This window comes from Elgaria multicarinata, chromosome 10 (genome assembly GCF_023053635.1).
Source record: "Elgaria multicarinata webbii isolate HBS135686 ecotype San Diego chromosome 10, rElgMul1.1.pri, whole genome shotgun sequence".
NCBI lineage: Eukaryota > Metazoa > Chordata > Lepidosauria > Squamata > Anguidae > Elgaria > Elgaria multicarinata.
Genome location: NC_086180.1, coordinates 65,868,145 through 65,890,581, shown reverse-complemented (window position 1 = coordinate 65,890,581; position 22,437 = coordinate 65,868,145). Strand labels below are relative to the sequence as shown.

General features: G+C 38.8%; 1 protein-coding gene across 1 annotated transcript in view; it reads left to right on the top strand.

Annotated features, from left to right (window-relative positions):
* Positions 1–22,437, top strand: part of LOC134404426 (teneurin-3-like) — a 211,603-nt gene that overhangs the window by 50,197 nt on the left and 138,969 nt on the right. The window contains exon 3 of the mRNA XM_063135114.1: positions 18,339–18,431. Coding sequence (XP_062991184.1) covers positions 18,339–18,431 — 93 coding nt within the window. The remainder of the gene's footprint in view (positions 1–18,338; positions 18,432–22,437) is intronic.

The window sequence follows — 22,437 nt, the reverse complement described above, 5'->3', positions numbered from 1 at the left end:
GAAAAAATTTCGGAGCGGTGTACAAGGTAAAATGAAAATAAAAACAGAATAAAACAGTTAAAACAAAATTTAAAAAGAAGCAAAAAAACAACAACACAGAAATCTAAGGCTGCATGTTAAAGAAAGGCTTCTTGGAATAAAGATGTTTTCAGGAGGCGCCGATACATCCCACGGTCTCAGGATCATCCCAGAACTGCGGGGAAAACCATGAAAAATGTGTAGGGCGAGATCCCAGAGAAATGCAGGGATCACCCTTCCCTGCTCCCAGGATCCCCTGTGCGTCATGTGGACGCACAGGGACGATCCCTGGGATATCACCCCATCTAGCCATGCCCTAAGACTGCAATCCTATAGCCATATACTTGGGAGTAAGCCCCATTGAACTCAGTGGAGCTTACTTCTGAGTAGACATGTATAGGATTACATTGCAACAGTCTTAATATAAGTAGGATATCACTTATATTCCTGAACGCAAAGCTAGATGTCTAGGATAAGGACTCTGGCCTAGCATTTCCCCTGACATGCTGGTTTTCTATGTGCAGAATGTGTGGTGTGTTTTGTACATTTATTTATGTGAACCTGCACCCTTAAGTGGCATGGTCAAAACAGGTTAAACAACTTATCTGCTGTTTTGTGACAAATAGGCAAAAGCTATTAATTTATCCCTGTAGGGATAGAACATTTGCATTCTTGTTGGCTGCCAACTGAGATTCTTCACTAGGAAGTTGAAAACCTCTTTATTTTTTGTGAATTTTGTTGGATTTCTTATTTTTGATATAGCTATTTGACCCTTAAACTTCAAGAGCATTCAGTGTTTTAAATTAACATTTAAAACTCCATATCCATCTTACTGTTACTTAGCGTGACCATATGAAAAGGAGGACTGGGCTCCTGTATCTTTAACAGTTGCATAGAAAAGGGAATTTCAGCAGGTGTCATTTGTATGCATGTCGCACCTGGTGAAATTTCCTCTTCATCACAACAGTTAAAGCTGCAGGAGCTATACTGCAGCTGTACTGTGACCAGATTTAAAAGAGGGCAAGGCACCTGCAGCTTTAACTATTGTAATGAAGAGGAAATTTCACCAGGTTCTCCATATATACAAATTACACCTGCTAAAATCCCCTTTTCAATACAACTGTTAAAAATACAGGATCCCTGTCCTCATTTTCATATGGTCACCCTATGATACTAGATGCCTCTGGATGTACAGTTCAACAACTTTGTTACTAGAAGTTCAAAAGGTGGCTGTTGTCAGCATGTGAACAAAAACTATTATAAGAAAGGTAATTGGGGGGTTTAAGGCATAGGAACTGCATTGAAAGTACTATTATGGTAAGTCAAATTTGAAAAATTCACATTGGGGATAGCTCCCATATGATTTACAGACTTCCATATGCATGTTACTTCAACCTGCAATTTGCATCTGGTAGCCAGAATTTAAAGGGGGGGGGGAGTTTAAAAAATCGCACTAAGCTTCTGCACTTTAAAACACCCCTACCATTCCTTCTGATATTGCAAAGTAATCCCCCGCCCTCTCAAGGTTGTACCAGTTCAAAAATGCATGTAAGCATCAGTCTTACATGCAGAATTTGATCTGTGTCTCCCACACTTCCTACTTCAGGAGAGGGTATTTTGTTTGTTTGTTTGTTTGTAGCATTTACAGCCTGCTTCTTTAGTCCATTGGGCTTCTAGAATTGCTTACAAATAAGCTTGAACGATAAAATGTATAGATCATTTTAAAACACAATAGGAAAACAGCCAAGCAGCAGCAATTAAAAGTAGAAACTAAAAAGTCAGACAAAAGATCTAAAATGCTTAGGTAAATAAAAAGGCCTTCACCTGACACCAAACATCTGTTCTTGGTTTTATTATGTGAAATTGATTTTAGTAGTTCTGTCTGTTTTTACTCTGTACTGCATATTTAATCAACTTTATTAGTGTGTTTTATAAGGAAAAGTGCATATAAATTTCTAAATAAATAAATGTGCCATATTCCAGGAAAAGATAGCGTACTAGAAGTGTGTCCGAATAGTCAGACTAGTATATAATGGGGAGCACTGTTGTTGGTGATGTACAGGCTAGTGTCACTTATGCTGCCTTGACTAGAGTTGACTCAGGTTCATTGGTCATGGATCATCACACCATGGATTAGAGATGATTGTTGTGTCAGATGACACATGACTACCCCAAACTATTCATGTAAAAGGCACTCTTAAAGGCCAGTTGTTGATCTTAACATTTATGCTATTATAATCGCTTTCCAGAGAAACATCTCTGTAATCCCAGCATAATGTAATCTTTTGTGATGAAGCGGTGGCACAGAAGTGTGCTGATTGACATGGTTCTAGTGTGATTTGTACCGCAAGTACTTTTAGGATCCAGCAACTGTTGATAAATAGAGGTTCTTAATTTTCATTACAAATTGAACACAATGATGATGTGTGTGCGTGTGTGCGTGTGAATATGAATATAACCACTGAAACCTTTATTTACAACATATTATTCTCATCTAGGTTACAGAATTAATGTTAACGGTTGATGCTAAAAATAGATGCGAGAGGTACAGGACAGTTTCGAAGAGGAGATGGCAGATGAAAGTACTGGTTTTGTGTTTCCACAAACCTGATCCATTCAGCCAGCTGCCCTTTCCACCTGCCCTGTGAATAAAGCGTTCCCAAAAATGTGTGTTTAAAGAGCACTTATAAAAGCCAGACCCTTTTTGGTGAAAGCTTAGTAGAATGAGCCAGTTTCAAATTTTTAACGTGTGAGACAAAGAGGATTAGGGAGCTGCTTCCAGCCAGTGGAAATTTGATTTCAAAAGAAAACACAGCGATTTTCAAACTTGAGATTCCTATTGTATGAGCGCCAACTGTAATAACTTTAAAATTAGTTTTGTATGGTGGATGGCAGTTGCTTCAGCCTTGAAATCTGAAATCTAAACATTTACCAGGGAATTTGCTAAAGCAGATTTCATTTAATCACATGCTATATTACAACCCAGTCACACATCTCAATTAATAGGTTTTGCAGATCCACAAGAAATAATTCAAACCTTTAGGCTGAGAGTTGACTATGGGCTAATCTATACCAAGCAGGATATTCCGCTATGAAAGCGTTATGAAAGTGGTATCTAAAAGGCAGGAGCCACACTGCTGCTTTACATCTTCACCAAGTAGGATATAACACTCTGAAAGTGGGATGAAAGCAGTATATGGTATGTGTCATGGGCCCCAACAGTTGTCAGTGCACTTCAGTATCTCTGTACAGCAGTAGTGTGGCTCCTGCCTTTCATATACCACTTTCATACTGCTTTCATAGTGGAATATCCTGCTTGGTGTAGATGAGCCCTAAATTTCTCACATTCTGGACAAACCACATACTTTGTCATTGTGTGTATTAGCATTAATTGCGGTGATCTTGTTATTTGCATCATGGACCTTAGGTGATCTTGTTATTTGTATCATTGTCTTCACTATTGATCATTGTAAACACATAGAGCTGGATCAAACAGTGACCTTCCATGGGTGGCACTTCCCCCCAGAAACATTATATCACAGCTGCCAGTGGTAGGGGCCACTACCAGCACACCACTGCCGGAGGGCCTGGGCCACCTGCAGAAGGACACCATTGGATCCACCCCACTAAAGTTAATAGATTATTATTTGGTGCAATCCTATACACAGAACTAAACTCTATTGAGTTCAATGCTACGTATTCCTTTTTAAGTGAGTATATTCTTCTCCCCATCCTCTCTCTCTTTGGCCATGGCTAGACCAAGCCTATATCCCAGAATCGTCCCAAGATCATCCCTGTGCATCCAAATGACACACAGGGGATCCTGAGAGCAGGCAGGGACGACCCCTCCATTTGCCTGGGATAATCCTTAGGTCTAGCTAAGGCCTTGTCACTAAGGACCTTTGAGAGGTAATTTTAGTTGCCTTGTTTGGTGCCAGAGGAAAATGCCCACATTGACCCTGTTCTGACCACATGCTAAACCAAGATGGTTAAGCATTTTGAACTAAACATTGTAACTTAGCATGTCGTATGAACCATGACTTAGCATGTTGTGTGACCATTCCTAATCATGACGGCTATATAACCACATGTTCACAAACCACTTGCTGCAAATGGTTTAGTGGCCTAACCGTGACTTAATGTGTTGCCTGAACAAGCCCAGTGTCTTACACTCCTGCATCCTCCTCCATCTTGCAGAGTCTTTGCCATCTGAAAGCTTTCGTTTTGGACATTTATTTCCTTCCAGCTACTTACTTTCTTGGAATTATTTAATAACAACTGGTTATATTTTTCAAATAACACTTTTACATGCTGTCCATGGACTATTTGAGTGTGGGTGAAACATTTCACCTCTATCTTTTTTGATGTTGCTTCACTTTGGAGTTTGAAGCGTCCTTGTCCATATAGTATGAATGTACCGTAATGACACTATGACACTTGCAGGGAATACATATTTTTAATCTATGGCTGTTCTAACAACATCTTAGCCAAAATATCATTCGTTTATGCAATTTATATGATTTATGTAAATTATGTGTGTCAAATGACTTGACTTCTAATGATTGAAATGCCTTAAATTAGTGTAATAAATTAAAATACATAGTTTTCTCAGGTCGTCTATTCTGGATTTATTTAAAGCTGTGAAAAATACAACAATAAGTGTTTAAAAATAGGGTTCACAATTCAGTGGCAGGACATTTGACTTGCATGTATATTATTATTATTATTATTATTATTATTATTATTATTATTATTATTATTATTATTATTATGCCCCATAGCCATAGTTCAGTCTCTGACATTTAAATAATTTCCAATAGCAAGAGTGAGAAATGGCCCCTACCAGAGAATTTAGGGAGCCATTGCCAGTCATCAGAGAAGTAAGATTTGGCTTATTGGGCTAGTGATCAGATATCTGCCAGCAACATTTTCAAGCTTTGGTGAACACTGATGCATTTCTGCCATTCCTTTAAATGCTTGGTGTGTTGCTGCTGCTGCTGGTGCTGCTGCTGTTGTTGTTTTAAAAAAATATCTTGGCTTGCACAGGATATACTGTAGCTCCTGAAATTGGTTGAGAAGAAGAAACCTTGCTATGTTGCCTTTCTGTTCAGGTCACCCCTTTCCTTCATGTATTGAAGCTGAGTGGAAAGCTCACAGTGCTCATTTTCCAGGAGCCCAGACTCGGGCAAGCCCTTAAACGTTTTGCTGCCTGAGGAAAAGCAGCAAATGGTGCCTCCCTCCCTCAGGTTCAAGTGCATAGGCCAAGGCGTGATCAAACTATTTTGCCTCCTGAAGCAAAATCCCCCAAGGCTTTGGCAGTAAAAATACAATACACAACTATTAATTTGCTGCCCCTGCATGACAACCTTGTATTTATCTGCTGCCAGAGGAGGTCACCTCATTCTGCCTAACAGTAGGGTCAGCCTGGGATATTTTAGCCATCTCTTTAGTCCCTCATCTTACTCCTGTGCATTTCTTCTGACTGCCCTCCGCCTTCTCATTAAAATCTTCAGGGGTGTGTGTGCGCTGCCTGATGTTTTCCATGGCTTAGAGGAATATGGGGCTTTGCTTTGAAACAACAACAAGGCTTTTGCTGCATATCTACAAGCTACCCACTCTTGCCCTATCTTTCTACCAATTTTAACACTCTACACATCTTAACACAATTCTTACACAAAGCAACAGCCACTTTACTTATGCAGGGAATCATGTACAGAGATTCATTATGAATCCTATTGGTTGAGATCATATTGAAAAGTGGTTGCTGCACAATAGAGATTCCAAATCAATAATGTTAAATGTTACGTTTTCAGCCCAAAATTACATTTTCATGCTAGTTAATATTAGAATTGTGCAAGTATGGATGAGGTGGAACTCGGGAGGCAAAAGAATACGATATAAATAAAGGGCATGATGCAGTGGGTTTTCTAAACCATTTTTCATGACAGAGAAAAAAATGCCATCAGTACTCGAGTGGCTTTGTGGCCTTGGGCAGCTAAGATGAGCGTAGTGTTTTTTAAACAATTCTAGAATTATATAATGACGTGAATTATGACAACAAATATTAAACTCAATAATATTCAGTTCATGATGGGACAATTTTTCATATAATCACATTTTTAGTTTCTGATGTGACTCATCTCTCTTATTCCTATTCTTAGCTCGTTTTTATCATTTCAAAAGCTATTAATAGGGTATAAAAAGCATATGGCCACTGATTAATTGGTTCAATGTACACATTGCTCCAGTTTGCATGATCAAACAAGGTTGTTTAAATCCGCAGTGCTGGCATGCCAAGGTGGCATGTTTGATCATGCAAATCAACCCAACAAAAGGCCATGGGTTATTTGAACTTTGTTTCCCCCTCAAACCATGTATTAGATGATACAACAAGCCACACCTAGTTAGGTAATAAGGCTAATGGCACCATTGATTTAAACAAGCCACCGTGGCATAAGCCACGGTGCCTTGTTTCGATATGTGCCAAATAGGTCATTCTCAGTTTACTGACTTTTTTTATTCCCATATATGAAAAATATAAGGTTCAGTATATAGGGGCTTTCTAGGGGAAGGAGATGTCATAAATTGCTCCCCACTTTCCTTCTCAGAAAAGAAACTATGTACATCTCTGGTATATCTAAATAAATAAATACAAATAGTTCTGTATTGGACTATTGCGAAGCATTGAATGTGGGGCACCTTTTAAGACTATTCAGAAATTACAGAAGCATGTTTATTAACTGGGGCTGGACTTGTGGAACATATTTTACAGTTCGGTAAACAGCTTCAGTGGCTTTTTGGTCCATTTAATCCAAAATGCTGGTTTTAACCAATAAAGCCCTAAATAGTTTCGGACCAGGGTACCTGAAAACCCATCTTCTCCCTTCTCAATCTGCCTTGATCTTATCCTTGTGCACTGTACTTCCTCAAGTACTTCAGGTGGTGCCTGGAGAGAGAACGTTTTCAGTTATGACACCCTAGCTCTAGAATGACCTTCTAAAAGAGGTTCGCCTGATGCTACCCTTGTTTTCTTTTCAATGCAAGGTGAAAACCTTTTAGAGTTAAGAACACTTAGTTGGGAGTAAGCCCCATTGAGCTCAATAGGACTACTGAAAAACCATGCTTAAGATTGCATTGCATGTCTATTAGTCTGTATGCGTCTTGCTTTGTATTAGAATTGTTCTTTGCTGTGTTTGGTTTTGTATATTATTTTATTGTATGTCATTGTTTTTACTTTGTATACCACAGCACTTTGGCTGAAGAGTGGCTCACATATAAACTAAAATAATAAATAAATATTATAGATTTGCCATAAAATAGGCATTTTAAGGGCCCAGCTCATATGTTGTCAAATAGGTGTGGGAACTTGCTTTTGTTTAGTTGTATCCTACGTCATCCTGTAACATCTGCAAAGACGAACTGCCTGGTTCAGGTGAAGGAAGTGGTTCCTTCCCATGCCCAGCATGCAGAGGCAAGCAATTTTGGGTTGTGGAATGAACTTTGTAATCTGCCAGACTTTTATTGGTTCCTCTTTATAGATGCTAGTAGAACAGTATAAGATCCACCCATGAAGAAGTGGCTCCCATGTTGCACTCTCGCTTTCTCTCTTAATGCATTAGTTAATTCAAAATGCCATGTAAAAGAGACTCAGGCCTTTGCTAGACCTACCTGATAATCCAGGGGAGAGGAGGGGAGACCTCGCATTGTGAATAACGCGAGATCTCGCCCTAGTTTACACATAAGGCACAATGGCCTCAAGAAGAGGCATCGCGCCTGCCATTTTTTTTTAATTTTTAAAGGGCTGGTTGTGCACGAACTCTGGAGTGCCTAAAGGTAGGGATTTTAAAAAAACCAAATTGATTTCCCCTCTCCCCCCACCCTAGCCCCAATGCGCGGCTCCCGGCTCTGCCGCGGAAACGGACAACACGCTCGCAGTCTCGGGCTCAGCCCGAGACCACGGGGAAAACTGGGCCCAAAGTGTAGGGCTTTATCCCGGGGCCATGGAGGGATGATCCTTCCCTGAGCCTGGGATCCCCTGTGCGTTATCTGGACGCACAGGGGCGATCCTGGGTATCAGCCCTGGATAACCGCTGGTCTTGAAAAGGCCTTAGTTGATTTACACTTTTATGTATAAGTGTCATGTGAACTTCAGTTGGAGGTATCAACTGCCTGGACAAATCTTCCATGGTTAATTCTTGGATTTATGAAGCAACAGAAAGTTTGCTAGCTGAACGTTACTGTTGCTAGTGTTTCTTATACTTCTATAATAACCAGTATATAATTAAATTTTTAAAAAGAAGAGAAAGAACTGTATCTCTTAGATAATGAAAAGCTACCTGAAACCAAGACTTGATCCTCAAAGTACTCGAAGCACCAGAACTGAGAACTGGAATTGCTGTACTTATTGTTAAAACCATCTCTTAGATGATAGCTTGTCAATCAGTCACAATAACAGAAGGAAATCTATCTATCTAATATTGAGCTCAGGGTCCCTTGCAGTAGCGATGTTGAGGCACTTACTTCTGTCTTAAGACAGATGGTTTGGGGGAGGTTGTCAGAGGAAAATGTGCTACATGTAATTTTGCCAGAAAATAGCTTTGAAGGAAGAAGGGAGATGTCTTTTAAAAATGCAACACTTCAACAGCACATACACATTGTGATGTGAGGACAGACATTGCAATTGCTGAGATGGTTCTGAGTCATGAGGAGGCTGAATTGTTCAACAGCCTCATTTAGCCTTTGGTCAGGAGATGGGAATATGGCATCCACTACTCTTAAGTATGTTAGAGAGTAGTGTGGAGAAGAAGACAAATGGGTTCAGAGGGTAGTTTTTAAAAACACCAGAATTGTTGTGCATTTCCATTTGTAAGTCCTCATTTCTACTCTTGGAGTTTTCATTCAAATCCTAGCCTTTTCGGGCACTCTCTTACCTGGGTAGATCAAACATGTGAGGAGCAAGAGCACTCCAGCCCCAGGCTTCTTCTTCGTCACATCCGACTCCCTCTGTTCATGGAGAGATAATGACTAGGTTTGGGGCTATTGTGTTGTCAGGAGCTTTTTTTAAAAAAAACCCATGGTGGCTTATTTGGCTAAAATAACTCAAATAATTCACAGTGTTTAATTTCTAGTCACCTTGCATGATTTGCTTAGTCATGCAGTTGTTGAGATAAAATTGATTTTTCATTAATAGGCCTTTGTTTTAGACTCCAGATATGCCAGATTGACCTAGCATATTGTTCAAGCGATGGATCCCCAGTCTGTCACCTTAGGTACTTTGCTAATGTAGCATTGATCAAATCTACAAATCCCAAACTCCGAAGAAGCGATAGAAATATTAGCCATGGGACGCACTACACGCCCGAAAGATAAATTGTTCAGGATGTCATTTTGCAAGTTGGAGGTCACAATTCATTCATCTTGTTACTTTGTTGTATCCCTTTAGTGGCTTCAATTGCAGGATTAAATATTGAATGGTGGCAGATCATTCAATATATAGTTCTCCTATGCTGGCATTAGACGGCTTTTCATGCTTAGACTGGAACTCTGTGAACATAGAATGCCAAAGGTAATCGTGCTGATGATCTATTCTGTAAGATTAATCCTCCAACAATATTACCAGGCAATTCTTAACACATTGATTCATCCCTGATTTGACACTTTTAAAATGAATGGATGTACCAAGCTTTTTAGAAATGGGATTGTGAACGGAGCCTGTTCTGAAATGCACCATCAAAAATTAATCAACTTGAGAGCTCTATGAGGAATGTTTCACAATTCTGGGTAAATTTGTGCCTCTGTACAGCACCATGTACACTGATGGTGCTAAATAAATAAATAAATAAAATAATAATAATAAATTTCACAGGGTTGTTCCACGCAGAGACTGGGAAAAAGACATCTGGACAGCCATGTTCCAATAGATTGATTTGAATTGCTTCATGCTGCTCAAACCCCAACTGTACTTCTATCTAACTGAGATTTATCTATATTAAGTAACTTGTATTGTGGTTGTTGTTTTATAATACTTATAATAATGGAACTATCTAGTTCCTAGTTTCATCTGATTGAATAATATGATAGTTTTATTACCTATTTGGGTTTTCTGTACAACAGAGGCTGTTATAGATGGCTGCTTGGATTGCAGAAACATTTGTTGACATGGAGTCAGTAGAATAATGCTTCAGTTTCCCCACATATCTCTGTTACCAGTCAGTACCAATAATATTTGGTTAAGTGTGATATCTTTTACTCAGCTAATTAATGTCCTTCTAGAGAGTCCTTCAGTTTGTTTGTTCCTTAGTTATTGTTGGAGAGGTTGGCCATCATCATGTTTTTCCACTAACTATTCAAGACTCCTTTGACATTCACATTGATTTCTGCAATATTCTGTTCAGATTCAGCAGGGACCATTTATGGTTTAGATGTGTGTGTGTGTGTGTGTGTGTGTGTGTGTGTGTGTGTGTGTGTTTTAAGGCCGTGCATTAAGCAGGCATTGAGTGGTGTCATTGGTCATTCATTTTGCTAGCTACCATTGCAGTTCAAACTCAAAGCCCCATCAGCCTTGGCTCTATGTCTGCTTTTCACTGATTCTTTCTTACATTCTGTGAAGTGTGTGCTTCCCGTTCCACAATCGGATGTCAATTGTACTGCCATTATAAGCCTCACTGTGTGGGAGGGAGGAATGAATGAAACTCATTAGAAAGTGCATTCAATATATTTTCTTCCCTAGTGCTCAAATCCATTTTGTGCAGTAGAAACCTTCTATAATGTTTAATATTTGTCTGCTGTGCATGTTAGCAGCTTTTATATTTGTCATCTTGTCTTAATTTAATGAAAGCATAGTTGGCCATCTATTTTATAGAAGGCAGATCTCATATGCAGCTATAACCAGAATAATGTATTTTCTTTCTCCCAGCCCACCATTTTTTTGTTATAAATAGCATGCACACACACACACAGCTTGCATTCTGTAAGTGTAGTTATACATGCCCCGTCCCTGATCAAAATGCCCCATCTCCCAGTGCAAGGCTGATGGAAATGTGTGAAAGGGCATTGGAACTCCCACAATCCAACATATTCTGGCTGACATGTGCTGGAGAGCTGATCTCTATTAAATGCTACATCTTGAATATTCTGGTTGGCTGGTTGTGACAGCTCATATAATGTACTATAGTGGTTACGAGGCTGAGCTACAAATCAGAAAGTCATAATAATGCGGACATAATTTATAGGATTGTTATAAGCATTGCAAGAGTGGAGGCTGATGGCCTCAATTTTGGTGGGGCTGGGAATCCATTCTGGGTTTCAGTCAAAACCATCCAGAGGTCTAAAAGAGCTATCCAGGGTCCTGAACTTATTGTGCTGCTAGAATTCAGCACCTTGGATAGATCCTTTAGAGTTCTGGCTGGTTCTGGCTGATACCCAGAATGGATTCACAGCCTCACTGAAATTACACCCACCAGCCTCCACTGATTACAGGACAATGTATATGAGTGCTTTCAACATTAAAAAGCACTACGAAAATTACTACCACTAGTAATAGTAGCAATGGTTCATTTTCAGACTTTTCTGTTAATCCTTGAGTTTTAGGTTTAGTACCGCCATCAGTGCTGCTACCTCCAGACCTCTAGGTAAAAGTCTGAAGCCCTGCAGTGCAGGTGTCCCCTAGAGAAAGGTGACAGCATCCCACTTGGGGAAGCAACACCCACCCACACCCACACCGCAGTTCAATGGCAGCAGGCATACTGCTGAGCCAACTGCAGCCATGGCTGCTACCCCATTCATTTCCCAAAGTGCCCCTGGGCCAGAGAGGCACTCAGGGAAATGAAGGTAGTGGTGGAGACACATGGCTGCAGCCAGCTGACAGGTGGTTTGCTGAACAGAGTGCCTGTCACTGCTGAACGGCTGTTCTTTTTTAAAGGAAGAAGGGGAAGAAAAGGAACCCTTTTCCATTCTAGATGTAGCTAACTGGGTGCTTGTGTGTGAGAAGAACCAAATGACAAGGTCGCCTTGGCATTCACCTTACCTTTTCTTCCCCCACCACCCACCCATGCACACACACACACGCACACACCAGGTGGCATTGGGACAGAAAGAGGATCTTTTTCCTTCTTAAAAAAATTGTCACATGGCAATAGATGGGCTGTTTTGCCAAGCACCAGCTGAGCTTGCTCCAGCAATTGACTGAGCAGCACATTTACCATTGCACAAGTGTTTTGATAAAGTAGAAAATGAAAACTCTCCCTTTCCTAGTATCGCCTGGTAAAGTGGGGTGGGTGGGGAGAAAAGTATGACCAGGGCAGTCCCCGCACTTACCATTTCCTCTCCTTTACCAAGCAACATCCGGAAGGGATCCTTTCTTATTCTTATTCTTTTTAAAACACAGTTACGGAGTCGCGGGTTCAGTGAAACACCTGCTCAGCCAGCTCCACCAGCCAGACATGCCCCTTGCTTAGTTGGGCAGCATGTGTGATTCCTGCTACAGGACAGATTTTTTTAAAAATAAAAAAACCAAAGAAGAAAAAGGAATACCTTTCCCAGTGTTACAGGAAGGGGGAGGGAGGGGGGCAGGTGCAAACTGGCTGAAAAAAGTGGGGCACCAGTGCTAGAGAGGAAAGGGCAGAGAGGGTGGGACCTAGCAACACCAGGGTGCAGTAGCGTGGCTGGGGCTGGTCCTTGAGGCCAAAGTCCAGGGCCGGATCTACACTACTGCTTTTAAAGAGCTTTATAGTGTAGATCCTGCCCAGGGCTCTGCAACCCAGCCACCAGCACCCCACTGATCACCCAGAGAGCAGCAAATGATGAGGGCATCAGAGTAGAAGAAGCAAACTCAATTTTATTCCTATACTCACTATGATACTATGATTTCAGTGAGCTGAAAATGCAAAACTGCATCTGCCCAAAGTATTTTTTTTAAAGTAGGTTTGGCAAACATTCTGATATATAGGGAATGTAGTAGTATTTGTAAAAACATGGAATCGTGTTTGGGTTGGGGAAAGACAAGTCTTAGTTGTGTGCCACCCACCCAAATAAGTCCATTAAGCACAGGGTGTAAAGTTTTCTAGCTGAACCACTGGATTTTTGCAAGCACCTATTAAGGCAGTAGGTTGACCTAAAAAATTGTTCAGTTAGTAAATGGAATTTTCGGAAATGAATTCCATTTTGTCTGTTCTTTACTACTCAATAGCTGCTACTAAAATGTTAATAAATATATTGTTTCATTGAGATAGGTTTGATGATTCTTTTTTCTTTTACAATACATTCTGTTTTTTCTTTTAGCTTATACTATTTATAGTTCACTGTTATCACTTGGGATTAATTTTGTCAGGTTTTGTATTCTCTTGCAGATAGGCTTTGTTTTTCCAGGCTTTCTATAGTACATAGAAATGTTCAACACTTCACAAAATCAGTCTCTTAGCTAGAATTATTTTTGAAAGGTTCATATGGAGTTTTCTTCTACGCATAATTTGTGTGCCATGTTGGTGTTTGTTGCGAAGTATTTCATTGGTGCTTCCTGAGTTTTGACTTCTGATAAATAGAAATGCCAAGCAACACTGAGCTGATTGTATCTCACCCATGATGGGCAGCTTGCTTGCTGTTATGATGGAAGGATCTATCACAGCTAGAGTATTCTGGCTTCTGCTCCACTGGATTTACAATAGATTATCTCTTTATCAGCTTGGACTTGTTTTTCTCCTGATGGATTACAGATAAATTTATATGCACAGTTATTCCAGGATTCATTTGTGACCCTTTTATGAATGGAAAGATGATTTGTAAATGATGAAGTTTCTTTTCGCCGATGAAAGAAGACTTTCCTATTCTCTGGAAACATTTGAAATCCTACCTTGAAGCTATACCAATTTTCATATTCTACATGTTTTAAATGTTCTGAAATGGAAGTCAGTAAATGAAAGTGTGATTGCAGAAGGATAGAAGATTGCAGAAGGATAGAAGATTCATATGAGTGCATTTTCCACTGCAAGTTAGGAAGAGCTATGGGGAATTTGCTCTTTTGAATGGGTATGAAGCACTTTCACTAAAAGAAATTCAGGATTGCAATGCATATGATAGCTGGACAACCAACTATACAATGGACAACTCTTTCTTATCCTTGTAGCTCAAAGATCTATCTGATATAAAGCTGACACTTCCACTGTTAATGTGGAATTTAACAGCAAAGGTAAAATTTTGAAATCCAGAGCCCTCTGTATAAATACCTATTATGTGCTCCCAGTGTAATGGAATTAGAATAGTAGGAGCCAACAATAGTCGTACAGTGAGTGGGTACATGTTTTTCCTTCATAGCCTGCATGCAACAGCAAAATTAAGAGGCATCGATTATTGATCAAGATTTCTTTCTAGTTGAGTGAAAGTCTGAGCTTCTCTTCGTCTGTGTCACTCCAAGGGAAATAGATGCAGAGACAGACACACGATCTACAGAATAGTACCCTAACAGTACTATTTGTAACAATGGAGGAAAGGAGTAACAGAAGGTGAAAGATGGGATATACCTGATAGTATATTATGAGTATCCTTCAAATTGTTTGGATTTTGCTTTCCAGTGTAATTAACTGATTAATTATATTAGACTATTCATCATTAGACTAAAAATCAAGACTAATTGGACAAAAGGTCCCCAACTGAAAAGCAATTGACTAAATAAAGTATCATGTTGCGGATTCTTAATTTTTTCCTCATGAACTTGCTTCCTGATTTGGTTCATCTAAACTGTTTCGTGTGGAAGAGTTTACTTTGTCACTATGAGGTCAGTATATAAAGATTTAACATAAATCTGCTTTGGTTAAGTGAGCCCTTCAGCCTTATTAAATCAGCAACTAGGCAAATCCCTAATATACAAAATATCCAGGCATGGATGATATCATGGTTAATTATAATATTCTAATACAATGAGGCAAAATTATATGACCTTATTAAGTGAAAATGAAACTCTGTCAAAGGAACTAAACCATCTACAGCTCCATTTTCTGGTTGATAAATCAGGTTATCAGTGATATCATAAAACAAAACTTTAGATCTGTACTCATTAGCAAACCACATAATTCTTTCTCCCCTCCCCATGTAAACTTGGCTCATTTTTTATCTAGTTCTCTGCAGTTTCATATTGAATCTTCCTTGTACTAATACCATTTTAGTATCAATGTGCACAACATACTTGAAACAGTAAACGCTTGTAGCCTTCCTTCCTTAACCCAAGTAGATGCAGCTTAAAGTGCCCAACACTTTAAGGCAATGGGCTGCAAGCTAGGTCAGTATGGGTGCATTCCTATATATGTTTAGACAGGAAACGTCCTACAACTCCCAGCATTCTCCAGCCAGCATGGCTGGCTTGGCAATGCTGGGAGCTGTAGGACATTTTTCTATCTAAACATGTATAGGATTGACATTTAAACTTTATATGTGCAATAATAGCAATACATTATAGCTGCCAGCATAATATTGTGGAATAAAAGTACACCATGCACATCCTTTGTTGCTTAGTTGAGAAGATGATTCCTCCAGATTGCACATAAAGAGGAATATATAAAACACAGTTCAAGAAAAGGGAGCACTAGGAATACTATCAAAATATGATCACACAGCTGTAAAAATAATGCATGACTACCAAAAGCTGAAAACTAAATATGAACATCTGGAGGGGGGGGAATAAGGGAAATTGGGGTTTGGATCAACTGAACATTTTTTGGTAAGGCGTTGTCTATGGTAGGTCAATCAGTTATTTCTACTGAAGCAATTTAATCACAGTCAGTTTAGTCACCTTTGGAGTCACATTGATGTCATGAAGTAAGAGATCTATACTTAACCTCTACCCTGCTTCTGTGTCGACATTTGCCAAATGTTGGATTCTGGGTTAAAGCTACTTTCCTTACTACAAATGTTTTTAGGCTAAAGATTACTTGTGACTTTTTATATTAGTAACATACTTTCCCTCTAATCTGGCTCTTGCAGTATATCTTTGGTTGTGTTTCCCAATATTTATATCCCTAGAAATTATGCTCCTTCTCTCAATCTCTCTCATGTTTTCTTACTATTGCGTTCCCCAGTTAGCAAATCACTGATGATGAGTCACGCAGTTTTGTGAATTGAGGAAAAATATTATTTCAGAAGACACTTATAAAATGAGAGATTTCTTAGTGTTGGACTTGCTGAATCAGTGATCCATTTGTGGCCCCTTTGCTGTTAGGACAAATCTGGAAGTGCTTTGATGATACTTAATATTGACTATGTCTCTAAACTTCAAAGTAATGTAGATGTGCCACTGGGACTTATCCACATGGATATTCACTTTACTAATAACTGTTTGGATGAATTACAACAGAAATGCTTATTTTTTTGATCTTTTATATGAACTTCCCTGGTTGTGTGTGGATGTGAAGTTAAGGCAGTTCCCAGGTAAGATAGAATTCCTTAAGGTCTTAAAACAAGGACTGAGCCACAATATCATCCAGTAAAAATATGGGGATGAAATTAGGTCTTTGTAGGGGAAACTATTTACTTTACCTTCACATCTGCCTTCCCCCGCCCCGCACCTTGGCTGCTGTGTGCAGCCACAATAATCACTATCATTTTGCTGGTATATCTGAAGAGTTGTCTGGTTGCCTAGGCAATGTGAAGACACTTTCCTGTCTTCCACTGCTGAAGCAGAGGATGAACCTCAGGGGCCCCATTGTGCAATGGATGAACCTCATGCCCCCTCTGAAGTACTGACAAAAGTTGAAGTGCAACTTTGCAGCCTGCCAACAAGGCTACAGAGTTAAGTTAGTTTAAGTCACTTGTGCTTAGAAACAACTGTAAACATACGCTGTAAGTTTAAGTGTACTGAAGAGAAAAGGTTAAAACTTCACGCCACAGTTCACAGAAGGCATTTTCTGTTTAACAGCAAGCATTTGCAGCAGCTTCAGCTTCAATTTATTGACATAGCCTTTTGTATTCTAAGGGCCAAAACAGAGATTACTTTAAATCTTTATCTAGCACCTACATCTCCATCCACCCTATTTTTACTCTGGAGTAGATGCAGGGCCCCAGATTTGGATTTTAAAAGCCCCTCTGTGCTAAGATCCTGATATTACTCTTAAGTAACAAATGTGTTAGACGGTGGGGGGGACATAGATGCTAGACACAGATTTAAAGAAATGCCTGTTTTAGTGCATGCTCTTTTAAGCCACCTGGAAGGTTTGAAAATGAGGGGTTGGAAGTAACTTACAGGGCTGACCAAAGAGTGTCAGTTCCTAGCTAGGATCTAGTGACCAGAAACGCCCACGGACAGTTTGCGGGATGACCCTCAAAGCTAGTGGGACTCTTTTATCAGATATAAAGAAATCCAACTCAGGTGATTATAAAAAGCAAGAAGTGGGCCAAGGCAGATTCTTAAGGAAGATGACATGTGGATGCTGGAAGAATAGTGGGGGATTCTGAACTGTTTGGAGAAGAGAATCATGAGGGAACTAGTTCCTATCACCTGAGGAGGACAGTGTGTCCTATGTATCAGCTGAACATCAGGAGCCACTATCCACTTTCTGTTGCCTGAACTATGTCCATGCCTTGATAGATGTTTAAGAGGAGCATGGAAGTGGATTAATAATGCCAGGTAGCTTTATGGAATCTTATGGAAGCCCACAAAGCTAGGAGGACTGCTAGAAGCTGCCTGTGAATGGGATGTGCTCCACCAATTCACTCCTCATCAATTTACAATTTTTTACTAGTCCTGCATTATTTATTACAAGACTATGTTTTCATGCTACTTTTATTTAGATACTGAACAAGTTTTAATCAACTGAAGAGAATTTTACTAGTACATTTAAGTATAGACAAGGACTTATTCTAAGAGTTTGTTAAAGCGATGGAGTTAATCATAAATCCTTTCTGAATATAGTTATGGTCTTCCTTGCATAAAGGGTATGGGAACGTAGGAGTAGATTTGCAATGAATAAAATATTGTGCATCTGTTTCAGAATATCTGTTTCTGCTGCAACGTATAGTTCGCCTCCGGCATATTGCATTGTAGCAAATCTCTTTTTATTTGTTAATACTAAGGGCACAAACAATATGCTGTGTATCAAACATAATAATGTTAGAACCAAAATCTAACGTGTTGGCCTATATTTCGCAACACTTGGTGTGTGTGTGTGTGTGTGTGTCTGTCTGTGTAAATATGGAATAAATGAGAAAATGGGATTATGACATGATTTGCAAGAATGCCACAGGAAAGTGGATCCCTTTTGCCATTTTTAAAATGCCTTCAGTTTCCAGGAAGGTCCAGTCCTCTAAATGCAACTTTGATGTTATGATTTTCTCAACAGGCACTACTGCTCAGCCCACCCTATGTTGGAATGCTGCATATCATGATGAGGATCTGATCCTGATTGGAGATACTGAATGCCACCAAAATACAAGTAAATAAGAGCAAAGATGATTATATAATACATACAAATAAATAACAGTAAAATGCTGCTTCACAGGTTTACTACAATTTGATAAACTCAAATTGTCTTTATGGCAAAAATGGATTTCTGGACACAGATGTATCATTAAATACTGCTTTTACAATGATTACATATTTCACGCATTCCTCTTGGCAGGAACTTGTATTAAAAGGATATAATACTGTTGCCTTGTGTTGTAAGATTCGGTGCCAGGCGTAAGGTTCAGCAATCCAAATTTTCTCTTCAATCTCCTGGTCAATATGATAATGTGACTTCAGTATTCAAGAGACACAATTAATCATATATTTATTTATTATAAATTCCTCAAGAGAGGGAGTCTTAATCCAGGGGGATTCAGTTTCGGAGAAGCTTGCAGGGGCCACATTCCAGTGGCGAGTGGGGCCAAAGTTACAAATCCAACCTCCACCCCACAAAAATTGCAACATGTAGGAGCTTAACACCCTCACTGCCAGAAACAAAGCCTTGGGAGTGGTATGTCAACCTTTTAGAATTGGGATAAAACTGCACAAAAGCTGGAAAACCTCCAAATGATTGGTTGTTGGGTAAAAGGGAAACCCAGGAGGAACACAGGATGGCTAGATTTGGCACCTGGGGCTGAGTTTCCCTATCCCTGCCCTAAATCAGGCATGCCCTCATCATAAATCACTGTGTACTAAATGGCCTGGTTCAGACAACCCGCTAAACCATGCTGCTTGTGGTTAAGCAGCATGGTTTAGTGTGTTGTCTGAACCAGGCCATTGCCCAAAACAGTGCAGTACCTCCATGATCAGATGCTAGTGAACATGAGCAGGAGGGTGCTTTTGCGCTCATGTCCCACTTTGGATTTCCCACAGGCAGCTGGTTGGCCATTGTGTGAACAGAATGCTGAACTAGATGGATCCTTGGTCTGATCCAGCATGGCTCTTCTTATTTTTGTAAGAGTGGACAGTTTTTGTTTCAACCATCCTCCTAAAGTCAGTCTTCCTATTCCTTCATTTAAGTAGAGTGTGGGAGTTGGGAGGTCTGTGAACAAAAGGAATGGACTCATAGAGCTGCCTTATCTACTGAAATGAATGATCAAGTTCTTGTAAACAGGAAGGAAATAGCTCTGGTGTCCAGTCAAAAGGCAATGGATTAGGGAAATGGTCTTGCTGCATTTATTACTACTGAGTTCTTAACTATCACATTTTTATTTTATTATTTAAAAAAAGGAAGATAAAAATGAAAAGCAAAGAATTCAGATACAAATCTGAAAATTTGGAAGAACTGGGGCTTTCAAATTAAGAATGGATACAATAAATGGGTTTCAGACAATTTAAATGTTGCCAAAATGAAGTTCCATAATTCCTATTGATAAAGAATAGATAACCGATTACAGTTGCAGAAACATAGCTACCAGTGAAGTATCAGGAGAATTTTCTGTAAAAAAAATAGGCGTTCGTGTATTCCCATAATCCTGTCTGCAAATGGGAGATGGTTATTAATAAGTCCATCCTGACAGCCTGGTGAATGCAAGCTTGATGGTACATAGTGAAGTTATCCTCTACAAGTTTCCAAAAAGTAAAATAATTGTCAAAAGTTGATCAATTAGAATCTGCTGCTTATATGTATTGAAAAGGTGGGGAGGGTAACTGCTAGTTTCTAAAAAATTAAGATGGATAAACTTATCTCTGTATTAGTATAGGTGTTGTAAATCATGACCAGTTTGATGACTAATCAATTACAAGGCATTAAGATTTCAGAATTTATTCCTACAACAATATCTTCCTTAAACTCCATTTCCATTTCCTTGAGCCAATTGTTGTAGCACAAGTGGGAGTGCTATTTAACAATTATGTATCAATTATTCTCCCTCTTAGTGGTGGGCATTGATTTTTTAATTAAAAAATGAATGTTGTGCTTCTCAACTTGTTTCCCCAGACTCTGCATAAAAGGAGAACAGTCATCGAATATGGGGAAAACAGTAATGTACATACAACAATCTGGCTTTTTCACTCTAGGAGGTTCATTTGCCGTACTAGGTTACTTCCTGGGGGGATGTATATATATGTAAGTAGTTATTTATAGGAAGCAAGTTATTCATCTCAGTCAATTTAGCAGCAGATACCTATATTTACATAATTCTCAGCTACATTATGAGATTAGTCATATTAGTGAACCACAGAACAAGCACTGGGCGCAGATGGAAAATAGCTGCATTGCTCATTTTCAGTTAAAAGTCTATTATCTTCTAAGCAAAGGGCAACATTTATTGATTCTAACTCATTGTTTAGTTTTTCCGTCATCTAGAAAAAATGGATAAAATATGGAATATTACAGTAATGGGAAAAACGTAATTAATCAGTTGAGACTAGGTAAAAGTCAGGCTAGCCCAGCAACGTTTCTATTAAGCGGACACCTTTTCTAAACTTTATTGCTCGCCAGTATGATATATTATGTTCTGAATAAGTATGAATTGATTTATGATTTATGATTTATTTAAGTATTTGTTTAAAATTTCATGCCTCATCTTTCAATCTTGAATGAACCTCATGATTTATTTGTGCTGTATTAGTCCTGTATTTCTGTTATCTCTGTTACTTTTCAGATATTTTGTCCTGTGTAGATTTCTTGGGAAGGAGAGTGAAAGTTGATTGGAGAGTTGTTATTATTATATATGTGGATTTTACTTCCTTTTTCTGCAGAGGTCTGTACTAAAATAACAGTTTAGAAGATAGCTAGTTGTATTTGGAGTGGGGATGGGAAACTACGTCAACGTTGATCTCTTTCTTGGCTCACAGAACAGAGAGGGTTAAGCATTTAACACAGGAGAGGGCAACCTCTGGCTCCCAGGCCTAATCTGCTCCAAGTCCCATCCCCTGAGGGGAGGAGTCCCCACATTATCTTTTAAAGGCTGCTGGGGAAAACCCCTCTATGCTTATTTTTCAAACTTTTTCTTTCCATCAAATTTAAATGATAAATGTTTTATGGCTGTACCTGTTCCTAAAGAATAGCAGTTCCAAAGCTTTCAATATGTCACAGTCTAGGACTACAAGGAGAACATGTAAATAACATTTATTTTTTAACGCTACAATAATTATACATTTTTAATATTAAAAAAAAACCTTACATTTATAGTTGTGCCTTAGAGTGTCCCAAACACTTCAGTTATCTTTACAATAATTAGGATGACCATATGACCGGATTTGCCCGGGTTTTTGATGGCAAATCCGGGAGAGGGAGGGGAAATACGGATTTCCACCCCAAAGATCAGCTCTAATGGGAATTAACAAAAATGCTTATAACTTCATCATTTTTTAAGATAAAGACATGAAACTTGGCACAATAGTAGCTCTTAGGAAGGGCTTAGTCATACCAAATTTAAAACAGATCCGTTCATCCATTGATTTTTTAGGAATTTTTTAAAAATTGAGGTTTTAAAATTATTATTTTTTAAATTGTCATTTTTAAAAATAAAGAGATAAAACTTTGTACCATGATAGCATTTAGGTAGAGCTTTAGCCACACCCAATTTGAAACAGATCCGTTCATCCATTGATTTTTTAGGAATTTTTTAAAAATTGAGGTTTTAAAATTATTATTTTTAAAATTGTCATTTTTAAAGTTAAAGAGATGAAACTTTGTACCATGATAGCATTTAGGTAGAGCTTTAGCCACACCAAATTTGAAACAGATCCGTTTATCCATTGATTTTTTTAGGGATTTTTTTAAAATTGAGGTTTTAAAATTATCATTTTTAAAATTGTCATTTTTAAAGATAAAGAGATGAAACTTTGTACCATGATAGGATTTAGGTAGAGCTCTAGCCACATCAAATTTGAAACAGATCCGTTCATCCATTGATATTTTAGGACTTTTTTTAAAAATGAGGTTTTAAAATTATTATTTTTAAACTGTCACTTTTAAAGATAAAGAGCTGAAAGTTGGCACCATGATAGCTTTTAGGTAGAGCTTTAGCCATACCAAATTTGAAACA